The sequence below is a fragment of the Canis lupus genome, chromosome 3 (genome assembly GCF_048164855.1).
Source record: "Canis lupus baileyi chromosome 3, mCanLup2.hap1, whole genome shotgun sequence".
Classification (NCBI taxonomy): Eukaryota; Metazoa; Chordata; class Mammalia; order Carnivora; family Canidae; genus Canis; species Canis lupus.
This window is the reverse complement of record NC_132840.1, coordinates 24,215,773-24,235,266: the sequence shown is the minus strand read 5'-3', so window position 1 is coordinate 24,235,266 and position 19,494 is coordinate 24,215,773. Positions and strand designations below refer to the sequence as shown.

The following is a 19,494-nucleotide window of genomic DNA, read 5'->3' as shown; positions in this document are numbered from 1 at the left end:
TTTTTTTTGAATATTCTTTAAAAACATTACTTTGCCCAATGTTAGGAAAGTATGAAAAAATACAGCAAATTTAGTGTGGACAATTTACTGCAATCTGGAGGATGAGAACAGTCAAAACTGGTGCTCACACAGACTAAGTATCCTGCTGTCTACTGTCAGAAACACAGCTGCAGATGAGAGAGGAGCTGGTCTGATCATACAGGAAGCCTGGCTACATTCACCAAAGAACTGTAACTAGTACATGGATTCAGTACAGAGGATACAAAGTCCACAACAACAAAAAATCTGTTGCATTGTTATACCTTAACAACCTGAAAACAACAAAGGAAACAATCCCATTAACAACTCCATCAAAAATAATAAAATACTGGGTGTTTGGGTGGCTCAGTGGGTGAAGTGTCTGCCTTCAGCTCAGGGCATGATCCCGCATCTGACTCAGTGGTGAGCCTGCTTGTCCCTCTCCCTCTGCCCCTCCCCCATCCCTAACCATGCTCTTAGTTTCTTGCTCTCTTGCTCTCAAATAAATAAAAATCTCACCAATAAAAAAAAAAAAATAAATAAATAAAAAAAAATAAATAAAAATCTTAAAACAAAACCAAACCAAATACTTACAACTAAATTTAGCCAAGAGGGTGAAAGACTCGTATGCTGAAAATTATATGAAATTAATGAAAGAAACTGAAGACCACAGAGATAAATGGAAATACAACCTATGTTCACAGATTGAAAGAAATGATACTATAAAAATGTCCATAGTACCCAAAGCTATCTACAGATTCAGTGAAATCTCTATCAAAATTCCAATTTTCCATTGGAAAAAAAAATCATAAAATATATGTGGAACCACAAAAGATCCCAAACAGCTAAAGTAATCTTGAGCAAGAACAAAGCTGGAGGCACCATCCTTCCTGATTTCAAAGTATATCACAAAGTTTTATTAATCAACACTGTATAGTAATGGCATAAAAGCAAACATAGATCAGGGCACCTGGCTGGCTCAGTCAATAGAGCACAGGATTCTTGATCTCGGGGTCATGAGTTCAAGCCCCATGTTAGGTGTAGAGATTACTTAAAAACAAAAACCAACAGACACAGATCAATGGAACAGGGCTGAGAGCCCCGAAATAAATACACATATATGTGGTTATTTACAACAAAGGGGGCAAAAGATACAATGAGGAGAAGACAGTCTCTTCAATAAATGGTATTGGGAACACTGGATAGCCACATGTGAAAGAATGAAACTAGACCCCCATGTCACACTGTGCACAAAAATAACTCCAAGTGGATTAAAGACTCAAAATGATTGGAGACCCAAAACCATGAAATTCCTAGAAGAAAACACAGGAACAAAGCTCTGTGACACGGGTCTCAGTAAGGACAGTCTGATCAGAACACAGCACAGGACACAAAATCAAATAAATAAGTGGAATCATTGAACTCTATCTCTGAAACTAACAATACACTATTATGTTAATCAAATTTAAATAAATTAAGAAATATGTTTGGAAATTGACAAAATAAATAAATAAGTAGGACGACATCCAACTAAAAAGCTTCTGCACAGGGAAGGAAGGAAGGAAGGAAGGAAGGAAGGAAGGAAGGAAGGAAGGAAGAAAGAAAGAGAGATAACCTACAAGAATAAGGGACAACTGGGTGGCTCAGCAGTTAGGCGCCTGCCTTCGGCCCAGGGCGTTATCCTGGAGACCTGGGATCGAGTCCCACATCGGGCTCCCTGCATGAAGCCTGCTTCTCTCTCTCTCTGTCTCTCTCATGAATAAATAAAATCTTAAAAAAAAAAAAAAGAATAAAAGAATAAGTAAAGTATTTGCAAACCATCCACCTGATAAGTGGCTAACATACGAAATATGTAAGAAACTCATACAACTCAGTCAAAAACAACCTGACTTAAAAACACAGTTTCTTGGGATCCCTGGGTGGCGCAGCGGTTTGGCGCCTGCCTTGGCCCAGGGCGCGATCCTGGAGACCCGGGATCGAGTCCCACGTCGGGCCCCCGGTGCATGGAGCCTGCTTCTCCCTCTGCCTGTGTCTCTGCCCCCCTCTCTCTCTCTCTTTCCGTGACTATCATAAATAAATAAATAAATAATTAAAAAAAAAAACAAAAAAACACAGTTTCTTAACCTGATGTTTTCCAAAAGAGGACATCCAGATGGCCAACAGGTATGTGAAAAGATGCTCACCATGATTAATTATCAGGGGAATGTAGATCAAGCCCACTATGAGGTATCACGTCCCACTTCTTCAAATGCTTGTCATCAAAAGCACAACTGTCAACAAGTGTCAGTGAGGGTGGGGAAAAGGAACCCTCATGCACCATTGGTGGGAATGCAAACTGGTATAGTCACTGTGGAGAACAGCATGGAGGGTCCTCCAAACATTAAAAATAGAACTACTGCATGACCCAGAAACCACTTCCAGGTAAATATGCAAGGAAAATAAAAACAAAAAGAGAGGTCTATACTCACATTCACCTCAGCATTCCTATCAACAGGAACACCATGAAAACCACCTGTGTCCATGGATGGATGAATGGATAAAGAAAATGTGGGAGAGTCAAATATGGAGTATTTATTATTCAGCCATAATAGGAAGTAAGACATCCTGCCATCTGTGAGGACCTGGATGGACCCTGAGAAATTACATTAACTGAAGTAAGTCAGGCAAAAAATGACTCTCTATTCTTATTGTCCGATCTCACTTACATGCAGAATCTAAGAGCACTATACTCAAACACAGAGAGTAGAACAGTGGTTGCCATGTGTTGGGGCTGCTGGCAATGGGGAGATGCTGGTCAAACAGCACACGTTTCCAGCGACAAGATGAGTAAGTTATGGGGATCTAGTGTATGCCTGGGGGCTGCAGTGTAACTCTGTCCTGTGTACTTGAATGCTGCTGAGAGAATAGATGGTACATAGAGAAGGTGGTTATGTGAGGTGATGCTCACATAGAGATACATAGAGAAGGTAGTTATGTGGGGTGATGCTGGTGTTTACTTATTATGGAGATTATTCTGCAACATGGACCCATATCCAATCATCACACTGTATACTTTAGGTTTGTACAATGTTACACATTGACTGCATCTGGTAAAGATGGAAAAAATACAAAATAAGAGGCTTTCCCTCCAAAGAAAGAAAGAAAGAAAGAAAGAAAAAAATGGACATCATCAAAAAGCAAAACCAATAATGCAAAGTACAGGGTGAGCAAGTCAGGTATCTGACAAAAGGTTTGTACCTAGAATACATTAAGAACTTTTACAACTCAGTTATAAAGTGAATGAATAATAAAAGAAAGGCAAAGAATCTGAATAGATGTTTCTCTAATGAACATATACCAAGAAACACATGAAAAGAGGCTCAGGAAAATGAAACTAAAGCTACAATAATCTACCATTTCTTTTTTTTTTTTTTAAGATTTTATTTATTTATTCATGAGAGACATGAGAGAGAGAGAGAGAGGCAGAGACACAGGCAGAGGGAGAAGCAGGCTCCATGCAGGGAGCCCGACGTGGGACTCGATCCCGGGTCTCCAGGATCAGGCCCTGGGCTGAAGGTGGCCACCTGGCTGAGCTGAGCCACCCTGGCTGCCCAACCTACCATTTCATACCCACTAGGACAGCTGTAATAAAAAAAGACGGACAATAATAAATAATCTGGAGGAAACTGGAACTCTCATATTTCTGGTGGGAATGATGCAGCTGCCTAGGAAGATTCTAGAAATTTATCAAAAGGTTAAAGAGAGTTATTGCATGACCCAGCAATTCCATTTTTAATTTTTATTTTTTTTTAAAGATTTTATTTATTTATCTATTTATTTATTTATTCATTCATTCATTCATTCATTCATTCATTCGAGACAGAGCCAGAGAGAGGCACAGAGACACAGGCAGAGGGAGAAGCAGGCTCTATGCACGGAGCCCGATGTGGGATTCGATCCCGGAACTCCAGGATCACGCCCTGGGCTGAAGGCAGGCGATAAACCGCTGAGTCACCCAAGCATCCCTATTTATTTACTTTAAAATAGATTATTTCCTTTTAAAAATTTTATTTATTTATCTTAGAGAAGAAAGGAAAAGAGTGAGGAAGTGGTGGGAAGGGAAGAGGGAGAGAGAGACTCTCAAGCAGACTCCATGCTGAGTGTGCAGCCTTATGCGGGGCTTGATCAATGACCCTGAGATCATGACCTGAGCTGAAATGAGTCAGACGCTCAACTGACTGAGCCATCCAGGCATACCCTGTATGTATTTTAGACCAAAAGGGATGTCTGAAACCCTAGAACCTGCCCGGCCTCTTGGGTCGCTGTTGTACTGCCTGTCTTTAGTATCTACCCCAGTGGTCACACAGGCAACCCTCATGGCACAGTACAAAACCAGAACCAGCATCCAGAGACAGAGCTAACTGGAGGCCTGTCCTCTACCAGGAGACTCAAGATCTTGTATTCTAGCTGCCAGAGCGCCACACGGTGGTGCCCCTCTGCCAAAGCACAGGGAGTGGGAATTCAGACCTTTAATGACTTAGGATGATGACACAGCATTCCCACCATAATGTATGTTTACAGGATAGTTGGCACCTACTAAGGAAACCACATTGTTTCCCAGCAGTGATGGTAGGATTGTGGGTATGGGGCTGTAGGAAGCAGACAGGACCCGTGTTAGGCTAGTGAGCCCCTCCTCTCTGGGCCTGGGGGCACCATCCCAGAGCCCAGCGGGCGGATGGCCTACCTTGGTGGCTGCGGGGAACGGGGCTTCGGCTTCTCTTTTTCCTTCTCCCGCTCCTTCTCCCGGTCGCGGTCTCTATGCTGCCGGTCCTTGTCATCCCGTTTGGCTCGCTCTCTCTCCCACTCCTCTTTCCTCCGCTGTCGCTCTTTGTCTCGCTCACGCTCTCGCTCTCGCTCCCGCTCCCGCTGCCTGCGTTCCCGTTCTCGGTCCCGCTCACGCTCACGCTCACGTTCCCGCTGCCGGTTCTCTCGCTCCCGCTCACGCTCCCGCTCCTGAAACCAAACGTACATGATGGGTGGTGCCTGGTGCCAAGGCCACAGGCAAGGACCTCAAGTGCTCACTCTGTTTCTAAGCTTCTCCTTAAAACAGTGTCCATCAGTGCGCCAGACACCAGCTCAGGAACCAACCTAACAGTTCAGTGCCACCTGCCTCCCACCTCAGCCCTTCCTGCGTGGAGTGGAGATGACCCAACAAGGCCTCCCGAGGGCTTGGACAAAAAAGCACTCTACTGGGTGGAGTCTGGTAGAGACGGGGCGCCCTGAAGTGGTTGCTCTTACTTTCCTACACATGACTCGTGGACACCTTTCTGAACTAACGCTCTGCACTCATTCATTCATCTGTTCTTATATTCAAGGTTAAAGCAGGATAAAGCCCCAATCACAGCATGAAGACAGGTCTCAGGCTTTAGGTGGCCTGCAGGAAAATGAAGCATGCCCCTGCCCTTCCATCTTGGACATGGTTGGGGAGAAAGGTGGCAAAAAGGGGCTCCAACAAGGACTCAGATCTGACCTTCCAGGCTGCCCTGGTGGGCATGCAGAACCCATATCCCTGTGGCCAGGCCCCACTGGGGAACCTGTTCTATTGAGGAAATGGGCCAGGATGGTCAAACAGGATCCCACCATCTATGGGCTCCCAGGGTAGTCACCTCCCTCTGATCCCTAAAACTCAAAACTCCATCACATAATAGGACAAAAACTATCCCACTGTGCCCCATTTGACCTCTTCTTAGCAGCAGCTTTTCCTCATCATCCTGAAAACACTAGGGATTCAAAGGCTGAAACACATCTATTCATCGGGAAATACCAATACAGAATATTCTCCAGGAGAACAACAAACATACAGCTGGGGAAAGGCCCAGGTTATGAAAACGGATGAGTATAGCACAATTATAAATGGTATGACTGAAAGAGTAATAGATACATTCAGTTTGTTCTGGAGAGTGGAACACACATGCCTATGCAAACTTATATTACTATTAATAACCCCACTGGTAAACCTAATTAAAAAAAAAAAACATAGGAGGAACACAGATAAAAGAAGTCTCTGCTCACATCACCACCAATTTAATCTGTGGATCCGAACTGTTTTTCTATAGTCAATTTGGGCTTGAAATTGATACACTGTACCAACACTATTAAGACCATATAAAGTCCCATAAGTTAAAAAGGGGTTAATTTTAAGGAATCGCCCAGTGAGTTGAATGTACACACCCACATCCCACTTACCCGGTAATTATGGTACGGCTCTGTCTCTGTATACTGCACCCGGAAGTTCTCGTACTGCCCACCACGCCAGAAACGCTCGATTTCGTAGTCATAATATGGGTCTGCGTAAGGCTCTAGTCTGAAAACAGAGTGAGGAAAAAGTAAATTTTATCAGTTAGGAATATTAATGCAAAAACAGTACATAAAATGTTAGCAAACAGAATTTGAGACCATGTTAAGAAAGTATACACCATGACCAGTGGGATTTATTCCAAGAGCGCAAGGAGTCCGTATGAAGAGATTCCTGACTATATCACACATGAGACCTAAAACGAAAAATCAGAGAACTGCACCCATAGATGGTGGCAGCATCTGGGACAAGAGGACCAGCTCTTTGTGAAAGTACTGAAGGGGCTAGAGGTGGCACTTCTGTAATGCAACTACACACACGTACATGCTTTGGAACTAAACCAACCTCCTATCTAATGGTAACAGAGGGGCACTTGTGTAAGGCTGGGCCAAGGGGAGGAGGCCACAACCTTCATTACCACCCACCAGTGGGGCAGGGGCCTGGTGGCCACGACCAGGAGGCAGGAGACCCGGCAAGGAGGAAAGGGTCTATGCCTGGAAACAGACACAGTAAAGCCAATCCAAGCAGCCGGAAGAACCCAGTGAGGTAGACGGAAACCAAATAATCACCACTTGGGAGAGAGAGCAGAGAAATCCACATTTACAACAGCAAACAAGAAAAAAAATTACTGAGGAACAAAGTACATTTAACTGGAAATGAGCAGAACCTATTTGAGAAAAGCTTTATGATGCTCTTGAGAAGATATAAAGAAATGGAAAAACATTCCATGCTCATGGATTAGAAAAACACACACTGTTAAAATGTCTTTACTATGCCAAGCAATCTATACATTCAGTGCAATCCCTATCAAAATACCACCAGCATTTTTCACAGAGCTGGGACAAATAATTCAAAAATTGTATGGACGCAGAAAAGACCCCAAATAGCCAAAGGAATGTTGAAAAAGAAAACCAAAGCTAGGGGGACCTGGGTGGCTCAGTGGTTGAGTGTTTGCCTTTGGCTCAGGTCATGATCCTGGGGTCCTGGGACCGAGTCCCACATCGGGCTCCCTGCAAGGAGCCTGCTTCTGCCTCTGCCTATGTCTTTGCCTCTCTCTGTCTCTCATTAATAAATAAATAAAATCTTAAAAAAAAAAAAAAGGAAAGCCAAACCTGGAAGCATCACAATTTTTTATTTCAAGCTGTATTACAAAGCTGTATCATCAAGACAGCACAGTACTGGCACAAAGACAGACACATAGTCAATGGAAGAGAATAGAGACCCCAGAAACCGACCTTCAACTTTGTGGTCAATTCATCTTTGATAAAGCGGGAAAGAACATCCAGTGGAAAAAAGATCGTCTCTTCAACAAATGGTGCTGGGAAAATTGGACAGCCACATGCAGAAGAATGAAAACTGGACCACTTCCTTACACTATACACAAAAATAAACTCAAAATGGATGAAAGACCTAAATGTGAGACAGGAGTCCATCAAAATCCTAGAGGAGAACACAGGCAGCAACTTCTTGGTAAACACGTCTCCAAAGGCAAGGGAAACAGGCAAAAATGGGACTGCATCAAGATAAAAAGCTTCTGCACAACCAATAATTGACAAAACCAAAAGACAATCTACAGAATGGGAAATATTTGCAAATGTCTTATCAGATAGAGGACTAGTTTCCAAAATCTTTAAAGAACTTACAAACTCAATACTCAATAAACAAAAAAATCCAATCAAGAAATGGGCAGAAGACATGAACAGACATTTCTCCAAAGAAGACATACACACAGCCAACAAGCATATGAAAAAATGCTCTACATCACAAAACCACAATGCGATACCACCTCACACCAGTCAGAATGGCTAAAATTAACAAGTCAGAAAACTGGTGTTTTTGAGAGGTTGGTGAGGATGCAGAGAAATGGGAATCCTCTTATACTGCTGGTGAGAATGCAAGATGGTGTAGCCACTCTGGAAAACAGTATGGAGGTTCCTCAGAAAGTTAAAAAATAAGAGCTACTTTACAGCCCAGTAATTGTACTGCTAGGAATTTACCCCAAAGATATAGATGTAGTGATCCTAAGGGGCACCTGCACCCCAATGTTTATAGCAGCAATCTCCACAATAGTCAAACTGTGTAAAGAGCCCAGATGTCCAGTGATAGATGAATGGATGAAGAAGATGTGGCATATATACACAATGGACTACTACTCAGCCATCAGAATGAAATCTTGCCATTTGCAAATACATGGATGGAACTAAAGGATATTATGCTGAGTGAAATAGGTCAGTCAGAGAAAGACCAATACCATAAGATGTCACTTAAATGTGGAATTTAACAAAACAGATGAACATAGGGGAAGGGGAAAAAGAAGAAAAGGAGAGAGGGAAACAAGCCATAAGAGACTCTTAATAAAGAACAAACTGGGGGTTGATGGAGGGAGGTGGGTGGGGGATGGGCACGAAGGAGGGCACCTGTTAGGGTGAGCACTGGGTGTTGTATGGAAGTGATGAATCACGGAATTCTACTCCTGAAGCCAATACCGTACTGTATGTTACCTAAGTAAAATTAAAACAACAACAACAACAAAACACTGGAAAGACGCAAGAACACGTGTGAATAAATGAGACGATGTTCCCTGTGTTTGGCCAGGAGGACTACACATGGCAAGAAGTCAGTTATCTCTCCATTAATTTATAAATGTTGGGCAATCCCAGTACAAACACCAGTGCACCTCTGTATGTAGCTGGACGAGCTGGTACCCAGGCGTGAGACCAGCCAAGAAAGACATGCCCTGAGACAACAGGACACTGTAGGAGGTCTTTCTTGGGAAGAAACAAATGGCTCACAGGAATGTGACAGAAGTCCAGAGACAGACCCCAGATTGTAGGATAAAGGAGGGCCAAGGTAGGCTTGTAATCCACAGGGAAGGGACCATTGCTAACCACTGGGAAGAAGGTAAGGAGACCCAACTTACCCATGGACCCAGAGGACCTACCCGGGGGGTGCTTTGGACCCCAATGGAGAAAAGAGAAAATATAGACCCAGCAACCCCTGGGCATTTTTCCAGAGATGTCTTGGCTCCAGACCAACTCTTCCCTTTGAGTAAGCTGGTGAGGGAAACCAAGACACTTAACAACCTGCAGACATGCTGCTCTGGGTAGTCACAGAGGTCTCTGCCAGGATGAGTGTCTGGGTCAACTGATGGCCTCCAGCGGACTGCTTTCTCGGAGGCTTCTCCCCCAGCTCGTCCAGGACCCTGACAGACTTACCCAAGTCTGGCTGGCTCTGCTGAATGACACAGATACAGCTCTTTCTTTCTTTCTTTCTTTTTTTTTTTTTTTTTTTTTAGATTTATTTATTCATTCATTGAGAGAGAGTGAAGAGAGAGGCAGAGACACAGGTGGAGGGAGAAGCAGGCTCCATGCAGGGAGCCCGATGTGGGACTCGATCCCGGGTCTCCAGGATCACACCCCAGGCTGCAGGCGGCACTAAACTGCTGCACCACCGGGGCTGCCTGACACAGCTCTCTTTCATTCCAAGCTGCCAGACATCTTCCTAAGCCCCTAAGCCCCACACTACTCAGATAGTATTGAAGAAAGCAGTCAAGAACTGCAGAGGCCTACAGCAGTGCAGCCTTCTGCCAGAACGTAAGAGAGAATGAGGCCCCCAAGGTCCTGGGGAGCACCTTTCCAAGTGGGGTGAGGCTGTGTGTTCTCTCAAAGGAAGGTTGTATAGGTACAATCGTGTTTGGGGAACTGGGTAAGCAATGTATATGTGGCCACTCTCCCGTGGGACTGCTCAGACCGGGAGGGTACAGTGGGCAGGGCCCAGGTTCACGGAAGCACAGACAGCACAGCCGTGTGATGAGAACAGCAGTATGGGGAGGCACCCACATGCTCGAATGATGGATATGGGTAAGGGCTCCACCCTAGGCCCCAGGTTACTGAGAAGCAGCGTTGTTTACAGAGCTCCTGCCAAGGACCTCATTCCTCACCAACAATACCCAGGGGTCCTCTTGTCTGCCAGCTCCCACATTCCTGGGGGCTCAGTGCAGCATCCCTGATTCACATCCCACCCCAGCAGCCAGCACAGAAATGTCTCCTTCCTCCCTCCCTTCTTTCTTAGGCTCCACATCCACCATGGGACTTGAACACACGACCCCCAAAATCAAGAGTCCCGTGCTCCCCCAACTGAGCCTTGGATGCTCATATGTCATATGTCCCCCATATGACCTTGGATGCTCCAAGGTGACATTTCTTAATGTCTTATGTGCCTGAGGTCCCATGAGTTGGTTGACATCTGAATAAAGTACCTCAGGTAGTGGAAAGGAATTTTTAAAGTTATGATTGGGGTATAGAAAAGCACTATTTTTACCAAATGATCCTGCTGGACAAATTGTTTAATTCCAGATAACAGCATAAAGAAAACAGCCATTTTCCTGTCTCTTCAGCAACCTTGGAGCACTTCCTCACGAGCTCCTGAGCTCCTCTCCCTGGAGGTTCTATAACAAAGCACCCAGCTCTGCATTATCAGAGCCAGATCAGACCACCACATGACAGCGCTTCAGAGTTTTCTACCCTTACCCTCAGCGTCAGGCCAGGGAACCCAGGCCCCCACAGAATGGGTGTGCACGGTTCTCAGACCTCAGTGGGTGGGCAACAGAATCACCCAGAAGGCTTATTAGCATCCAGCCGGGCTCCACCTGACCTCGACACTCTTATGGGGGTGTTTCTGACAAGCACACCCCCTCGGCCCCCCAGCCACACCTGGAGCTCAACCCTCAGGCCCATTCCCACCTGCCCTCACCTGGCACACACAGGGACCTCGGTCACAGACCTACTGTGCAGCCAGCTGAGGAGCACCGGGCACAAAACTTGTTACAGGGTCCCTGTAGGGTCCCAGGAAAAGAGAACAAGGCTGGTCATTGAGTTTTAAGTCGATGGCCCTTAACCGTTGTTAAATTATAATTCTGCCTGGCACCTCAGCCGCCTCGTACCCTCTGTGCTAGATGTATCCCATTCTGCCAGCTGCTCCCTGTGAGGTGGGGATGGATAAGGGCTCTCTGGTTCCTGGCCCTTCCCCATGCTGACTGCTGGACTTCTGCACCCAGCTGGCCTGGAGGATAGCCGCGGATCTCCGTGGCAGCCAGGGCCGGGAAACGGAGTGTCAAGGGGAAATGCTGAGGTTCTAAACCCCTTCTTTCCATGCTCAGAATGACCATACTCAGGGAGCACTCTCTGCTCTGTGCTAGTCACAGTGCCCCATGCACACGCGCGGACTCTCCGGACTCTCACCCCCCTACCTCCAGCAAGGCAAGATCACCACCTGGATTTTTACATAAGCAAAATGTGAGGCCTCAGGGTGTGAAGGGAGCATATGACCTGGCAGCCAAAGTCCTGACTCCCATGCTCCTGTCTGGGGTCTAACACACCTCCACATCCAGAATTAGAAAACAACGAAGTGGAAACTACATCTTTAAATCTTTATCCTTCAGCCTCTGAGATGTCTCCTGCCATGATAGGTGTGGACCTTCCTGTTTGCATAAAGGATGGAGGTGTGACAGAAGGGACCTGAGACAGCCTGACATGCAAGCACCAGATGAGTCCTTCTCCGCACCATCCTCAGCCAGACCCCGGCAGGTTTCCTGGCAGTAAACGTGAATGCGCGAAATGTCGCTAAAAGCCTGAGATGCTGCTGAAGCCGGCTCTGACGACACACCGAATGCCATGCCATCCCTGTGACCTAGGCCCACGCTGCTGCTGCTGCCCAGGAGAAACTCGCCCGATTCTGCCCCTCAGAGAGGAGCACCACAAAGCCGGCCTTCCCCCCATGGGATAAGCACAGGCAGATGAGAACTTTACTTAACATTACACAATTTCTAAATTTGGACTTAGGTATTTCAACCATATGTACCTCTGTCACGAGTCTCTAAAAGACCAGTAATGAAACATCTAGGAGAAGGATCAACAAACACAGCTTTTATAATGGGAAGGGTCACACCTGCCCAGTTCCTGGACTCTGGTGGCAATGTCACAGTTTCCCTGGCTCCTGGGTGCCTGGAGGAGGGTGGGCAGAGGCCGACACACGGGGCTCCATGTGAGCTCCACGGGGCTCAGTTTCTCTGAGGCAGAGAAACTCTCAGAACTCAGAGAAACCCATAGGAAGGTGAGCCCTCCCCAGGCAGCAGCCCCGACAGAGCTGAGACACCTCCTTCACAGAGCAAAAAACCAAGGAAAGTTCAAAGGGATCTTGGGGGTGCCATTCTCAGCCCAGGACAGGGACACACGTGGCACCCAATGCCTGAGGGAACCTGTGTGCTGATGCTCTCCAGAGCCTAGGGCTCACATGGCTGGGGACAACTTCATACTCTCTCAAAAGGGAAGGAAGAGGCCGAACTGTTCCTTACACTGTGTCCCGGACATCTCTGGTGATCCGGTAATTCCAATCTCGGAAAACTTCATTTTCTTTATCAAACTCCCGTTCATCTTCGCCAATGGTCACCGTAAACCTTTTTTCTTCAAAATCAGGCTCCTGTTCTTTTCGAATGGTTGCTTTTTTTAAAACCTACCATCGTAAGGAGGAAGAAGTCAGTGCCAGTTACTGTTGGGAAAAGCAAAGGGAAGCCCATCCTGATCTGACCCACAGAGCCCAGGCCAGAGTGGCAGAAGCAGCCCACTTGAGCCCGTGGTAGGGGAGATGCGCCTATGCTCTAGGCCTGGAGCACTCCATTTCTACACCTGGCAGTCAGGACAGGCCGGCTCAGCAGTGCCTCGGAGCTTGCTTCCATTCCAGAAAGGGGTGACAGAGCTGGCCATCTCCTAGAAATAGTCCTAACACTGAGATGGGGAGTGGCAGAGAGTCACTGTGAGGTGGCCCAACACAGAGAGAATGGTGAATCTGCTCATGGCAGAAAAGCCACATGCAGTGGTTCCGGTCTCAGAAGAAAGGAGAGGTGGTGGGCTGTGTGCTGAGTGAGGGAGGAAAACCTCATTGGAGAGAAGTAGGGGCTCAGAAAGCAGGCCCAACAGCTGGGGCCATGGTATGACCAGAGCGAGTGGGGAGGGAGAGGGCGGCTCCTCCACTGGCAGGGATCTCCCTGCGCTACATCTATGAGGAGTGGCTCTGGGCAGCCAGGGGCTGCAGCAGAGCAGCAGCAGCTAGGGTGAATCTGCTGCCACCCAGGCCACAGGAAGGCAGTGGGCCTGTTTCGTGAGCTGGTGCATCGTGGAGACATCGACAGACATCAGTTTCCACTCTTAACTCTTCAGAGAAATCACAGAAATATACCCCTCACTTCAGAGACTTCACTGGGTTTTCAATCGTTGTCTCTGAATCAAAGAAATGCTACTTTTGCTCAAGGACTGCTGCTAGCATTTTCTTCTCGGGCCATCTGGTTACCTCCTTTGCGTGCCGGAGTCCTCGTTCCCAGGCACTCTCTGTCGGGGGCTCTGGAGGGGGTGGAGGCAAAATTTCATCAACTACTGGCCCACCCTATTAAAAAACGAGAAGGGAAAAGTTGAGAAAGCCAGCAAAACTTTAAAATCTATAAAGAAACAGGAACAAAAACCCCAGCTAGAGTATCTTTCGGCTGTACACCACCTGCTCTCCAAACCTTGATTTGGTCCCTAACCCACAACCCTGCCCAAATCTAGGATTACCTCCACATGGAGATTTGGAAGCATCTGGAAGGTAACTCAGTGACTGTGTGATGTCACAGAAGTGCCTTTTACACGGGGTGTATTAATGTGCTGTAAGCTGAAGCTTCAGAGAGCTTAGATGTCCCATTTGCTAGCAACTAAAGAAAACAGATGTTCACGCACCCATGGGTTGGCAGGCATCAGTGGGTGAGGTCCAAGAGGCGGGGCACCATTAGGCGGGAAAGGTTCGGCTTTGGTGATTAAGGAATAGTTGCCCTTGTCGTTGACTCCAGGGTGTATAAACCTACAGTTCATTCCCCATGTGCAGTTCCCTATGGAGACAAAAGCCAGGTCAGAAAAAGTAGAAGAGAACCAGAGTGCAGGAGGTCAGCTTCCTGTCCGCTTTGCCTGCAGCGGCAGCTTGGGGGCAGTGCCAGGCCTGGGAGGGGTCCCGCGTGTGCCCCCCAGCTCCTAACACAGCCCTCACCATCTCATAAGTGGTGTGAACCTGAGGACAGGCTCCAGCAGTGGCAGCAGAGTCAGAGCTCAGAGCAGGGCTATCCAGGCTCGCTCCTCAAGGCTGAGCCAGCACAGCAACCACCGCCCCCCACACCCGGGATCCCCACCTCCACACATGCACCAGGTCCTCCTGGCAGGCAGGCCTGGAAGGTCTCAGGCCAGAGCCTGGACTGAGGAACTTCCTGTGAGCGGGATTTCCTAAGGGCTCCTGAAAGGGGCAGGGGTCATGTGGTCAAGGAAACATGGCACCCCGTGTCCCTAAGTCACTCTGGGAAGAGTTCATCTGGCCCTACAAATAGAGACGTCCCAGAGCTTCCCAGTCACAGGTGGCCCCCTGCTCTGCGAGGCACTCTCTTGCTCAGGTGACCCTGCAACCCCACAAGGGCTCAGAGGTATGTGTGTGTAAGATCCTTATCTAGATTCAAAACACTGCATCTGGAACAGCAATGGCTGAGAGAATTCTGTGTCTGTCTCAAGATGTCTCTACCAGCCCTGCAAATTTGCATTTCTCCCACCAAAAGTCTCACAAACCATTTCAGGGTATTTCTGTGCTTAAAAAATGTGTGAAAGAGACAAGACACAGATGACTATAATACATTGGGTGTTCATACTTTACAAAAAAGCAATAAAAAAAAGTCCTCTTTTTGGGGGCACCTGGGTGGCTCTGTCGGTGAAGCATCTGCCTCAGGCTCAGGTCATGATCTCAGGGTCCTGGGATCGAGCCCCGAGTCAGGTCCTGGCAAGTGAGGAGCCTGCTTCTCCCTCTCCCTCCACCATTACTCTCTGCTCATACTCTCTGTCAAATAAATAAATAAAATTAAAAAAAAAAAAGGTCACCTTTTAGAATTACTCTGTAATAGAACACCAAGATTATTCAAGGAAACCACTTGACTTTTTCAGAGCAGAAGGTGAGAAGTCCAAGTTTTAATTTAATCATTAAATTACTTTTTAAAAATTTAATTTTAGGGGGGCTCTGCTGGTTCAGTTTGTAGAGTATGTGACTCTTGATCTCATGGGTCATGAATTCAAGCCTCATGTTAGGCACAGAGATTATTTTTTAAAAATTTAAAAATAAGTAAAAATAAAAATTTAATTTTTTGAACAGGTAATATCTACATCAGCTCAAAAATAAATATAGCATACAATATCTAACTAGTTTTAAAAACATTTTCAACAGGCTAACATGTAGTTAAATTTTAAACCATCTTTTAAAATACATATTCCCAGGTTGCCTGGGTGGCTCAGTGGTTGAGCGTCTGCCTTTGGCTTGGGTCACAATCCTGGGGTCCTGGGATCAAGTCTCACATCGGGGCTTCTCTGCAGGGAGCCTGCTTCTCCCTCTATGTTTCTGCTTCTCTGTGTCTCATGAATAAATAAAATCTTCAAAATATATATATTCCCTTCTAAATGTAATATTTCACTTGATCATTTCTATCAACAACACATATTTTTCCTTGTATAACATAAAAAAAAAGAATCATTTGGTATTTAGGAAAAAGCTAAATTTACCTTTTAGGCGCCATGAATAGTTAAATTTGTATTAAAACCAACCTAATAACATACTGATCTGAATTAAATGCAAAATAAAGTATGCTTAAAATCAATTCTCTGGAAAAGTAAAAATGACAATGAACTTTTAACATTAAGAGAGACTACACAAGTCAGAGGTTGGGAAATATACTAATAGGGGGTTCAAATCCCAGAGTCTTACAGAACTTTAAAGAATTAGCTCCTGTATGCAGTCCTGCACCTGAATAAAGGATTCCAAGCACTGTCGAGCCCTTCACTGTCTGTCACAGAACTCCACAGGTATCCTCACTGCTGTGGAGGTAAAAGACTTAACTTGTAGAGGTTTACTGCAGAAAATCTGCAAATACAAGAAAGCGTGAATAACATAAGCCCCAGGTTTCCATAACTTTTTAAATTATCTACCTGGGTGGTAGATAAATGGGTATTTGTTAATCTTTGTTCATTTTTGTATGTGAAATATTTTTTCGAGATTTATTTTAGAAAGAGAGTGAGCATGTACAGGCAGAAGAGCAGAGAGGGAAGAGGATGAAGAAAGAAACCCAAGTGGACTCCACACTGAGCAAGGAGCCTGGCATGGGACTCAATCTCACAACCCTGAGATCATGACGTGAGATGAAACCATGAGTCAGATGCCACCCAGGCACCCTTATATGTAAAGTATTTTCTTTTTTTTTTTTAAGATTTTATTTATTAGAGACACAGGGGGGGGGGCGGGGGGGGCGGGGCAGAGACACAGGCAGAGGGAGAAGCAGGCTTCATGCAGGGAGCCCGATGTGGGACAATCCCGGGTCTCCAGGATCAGGCCCTGGGCTGAAGGCGGCGCTAAGCTGCTGAGCCACCGGGGCTGCCCATGTAAAGTATTTTCAAAACGAAACCAAAAACTTCATCCATGAGCCCACTGACAAAAAAAGATCTTTTATTACTCCCACAGGCAGGGGGAGAAAAGAGGAACAGAATAAATCAGTCAGGAATGTGAGAGGTGAGAGCAGCAGACTGTTCCCCTCCCAGACTGGCAGGTGATGGGAGCCTGACCTTCCGCTCTGGGTGTGGAAAGATCCTTGCTGGACATGTCTTGATTCCTGGCCACCAAACACAAGGAAACAGTTGCTCCAGGCAGAAGGAGGGGAGGTCTAGAAGTACCTACCACCGGGACAGATGCCTGGCAAGAAGGGAGCAGCAGGAGCTACACATTCCCAGTAGCCAGCCTGCCTGCCTATCTATGTATTTTGAAAGATTTTATTTATTTATTTACTTATTCATGAGAGACACAGAATGAGAGAGAGAGAGAGAGAGAGAGAGAGAGAGAGAGAAGAGAGAGAGGCCGAGGGAGAAGCAGGCTCCCTGCAAGGAGCCCGATGCGGGACTTGATCCTGGACCCTGGGATCATGCCCTGAGCTGAAGGCAGATGCTCAACCAATGAGCCACCCAGGCGCCCCAGCCTCTTTATTTTTAAGTAATCTCTACACCTGATGTGGGACTTGGACTCACAACCCTGAGATCAAGATTTGACCACACCACACACTGAGACAATCATCTACTAGCCTTTTGAAAAATGAATTTTTATCCATGTAGAAAAAAGCCTGGAAGAAAACACCCTGAATTGTTGGGATGGTAGAAAGAGTTTTATCTTTTACTATCCTCTCTGTCACTAAATTACTTTCATAATTTAAAAAACCACTTTGTTTAGGAAAATGGAAGTAAAAATCTTGTTTTAAAACTGTATGGTCTATTTCTAAATGAAACTTCACAAATGCAAAATTTATGTGGACTATGCCTCTGTCCAGATGAATAAACAGGCTTATAATGATGTGAGGATTCTGTGTAGGGGCCTGGATGTTAGCCAGCAGGGAACAAGGAGAAATGAAAGTGTGGTCACAGCGGCACAACAGGGGACAAGTTTCTTCACGTTGGTATACACACAGCTTTGAAGGCAATGATAATGTTCTATTTCTTAACTGAATGATGGGCACAATAATTATTCTTTTTTTGTCATTATTTTTGCTTGTGCAAACACTGTTATTTTATATATATGAGATATTTATATGTGTGAAATAAAACTAACATATAAAGAAATATCCAAATACTCTAAGTATGCAATGATGTCTCCATGCTTCCAGTGTCCTTTACCAGAGACAGTTATCAATTTACTGGGGATGGATGGATGGATGGATCAGTGTATCTACCTCCACATTTTCCCTGCTTGTATTACACCACATTGTGTTGACTCCTGCTTTTATTTTCACTCAATAACAGATCTATAAAAAAGGAACCTCCTTGCTAAAACACCAACACACCCGCAATCAGTGAGACAGACACGACATATATAGAAAACCTACACAGGTCCTTCAGCTGAAATCAGAGAAACTAAATGGGGAGAAGACAAGACACCAAAGCCACATCCTTTATGGCAGTAATCCGCTGGTCACAATCACACACCTGACTGATCCAAGGACCCAATCTATTTCTTTTGCAGCACGAAACATCAGAAGAAGAAAGCAGCATGTCTGTGGGCATGCTCATGAGCACATATGTGTGGTGGGTCCAGAAACATGATCAGATTTTAAAATTTCTGATGGTTAGTCTGACTGGTTATGAGGATAGCGCAGTGCTGGCACCATTTAAAGGCTGCACTTGCTGTATCCACAATGTGTCCTGCTACTGTGTTATTTCTAACTAAGTAAGACAAGGTAGTCTTAGTTTAAATATTTCTTAGTCCCATTTCTTATTAGTCTGAATAACTCACAATAGAAAATACAGGGGTTGTAGAAATAAAGAAGTTTAAAGTGCTTCATGGCTTTAAGAAATTACCATTGAAAGAAAGGCAGAACATGTAAAATCTAACAATTAAGTATTAAGGACAAAAAAATATTAAGGACAAATGTAGGATCTAGGTGTATATTAATGGGCATAAAGTCCCACAAACCATCATGTGCAAGTTTTTATAATGAACATAAAGAACTCAGGTGTACTTTCCTTTCCCATTTCATAGATGAGTCACCTCTAGTGGAATCTGAAATACATTACTTTCTCTAAGGAATACCCTGTGGTAGCTGAAATAATTAAAATAACATCTGGCTTGCTTCTTTGTAAATAATGTAGACTTAAAACCAGCAGTTCTTTTACGTTTGGGTCTTAGGACCCCAAAGAGTCACAGATGGGTTCTATCTAATTGGTACCTGCTATGTATGGAAATTAAGACTGAAAATACTTGAAGACATAATATATGCCATGTGTAACTTACATTAACAATATATTAACATGTTTCATGCAAAATAATTTTAAAAAATACTCAAGTGATCAAGTAGCATTATTTTCCTTTTTGCAAACCTCTTAAAAATGGACATTAACACAGAAGACGTTTTCATCTGCTTCTGTATTCAGGCTGCCGTGATGGCTCACAGAGCTTGAAGTAGGTGAAGAAAACCCAGTGTCACACCGAGACACAGTTGGGCAAGGGAGGATACTGAGCAGCCTCCTCAGAGACTCACTCATGTCCCTGAGGCCCCCTGG

The 19,494-nt window shown here is 45.4% G+C and overlaps 1 protein-coding gene across 5 annotated transcripts in view; it reads right to left on the bottom strand.

Annotated features, from left to right (window-relative positions):
* Nucleotides 1–19,494, bottom strand: part of ZC3H18 (zinc finger CCCH-type containing 18) — a 66,082-nt gene that overhangs the window by 22,761 nt on the left and 23,827 nt on the right. For 3 of the 5 annotated variants that reach the window (XM_072819561.1, XM_072819559.1, XM_072819560.1), the window contains 5 exons: nucleotides 14,119–14,267; nucleotides 13,697–13,789; nucleotides 12,705–12,862; nucleotides 6,244–6,361; nucleotides 4,742–5,010 (listed from right to left, as the gene is read on the bottom strand). In XM_072819561.1, coding sequence (XP_072675662.1) covers nucleotides 4,742–5,010; nucleotides 6,244–6,361; nucleotides 12,705–12,862; nucleotides 13,697–13,789; nucleotides 14,119–14,267 — 787 coding nt within the window. Of the gene's footprint in view, nucleotides 1–4,741; nucleotides 5,011–6,243; nucleotides 6,362–12,704; nucleotides 12,863–13,696; nucleotides 13,790–14,118; nucleotides 14,268–14,575; nucleotides 14,663–19,494 lie in introns of all 5 variants that reach the window. The other 2 variants (XM_072819558.1, XM_072819557.1) reach the window with 1 other exon arrangement.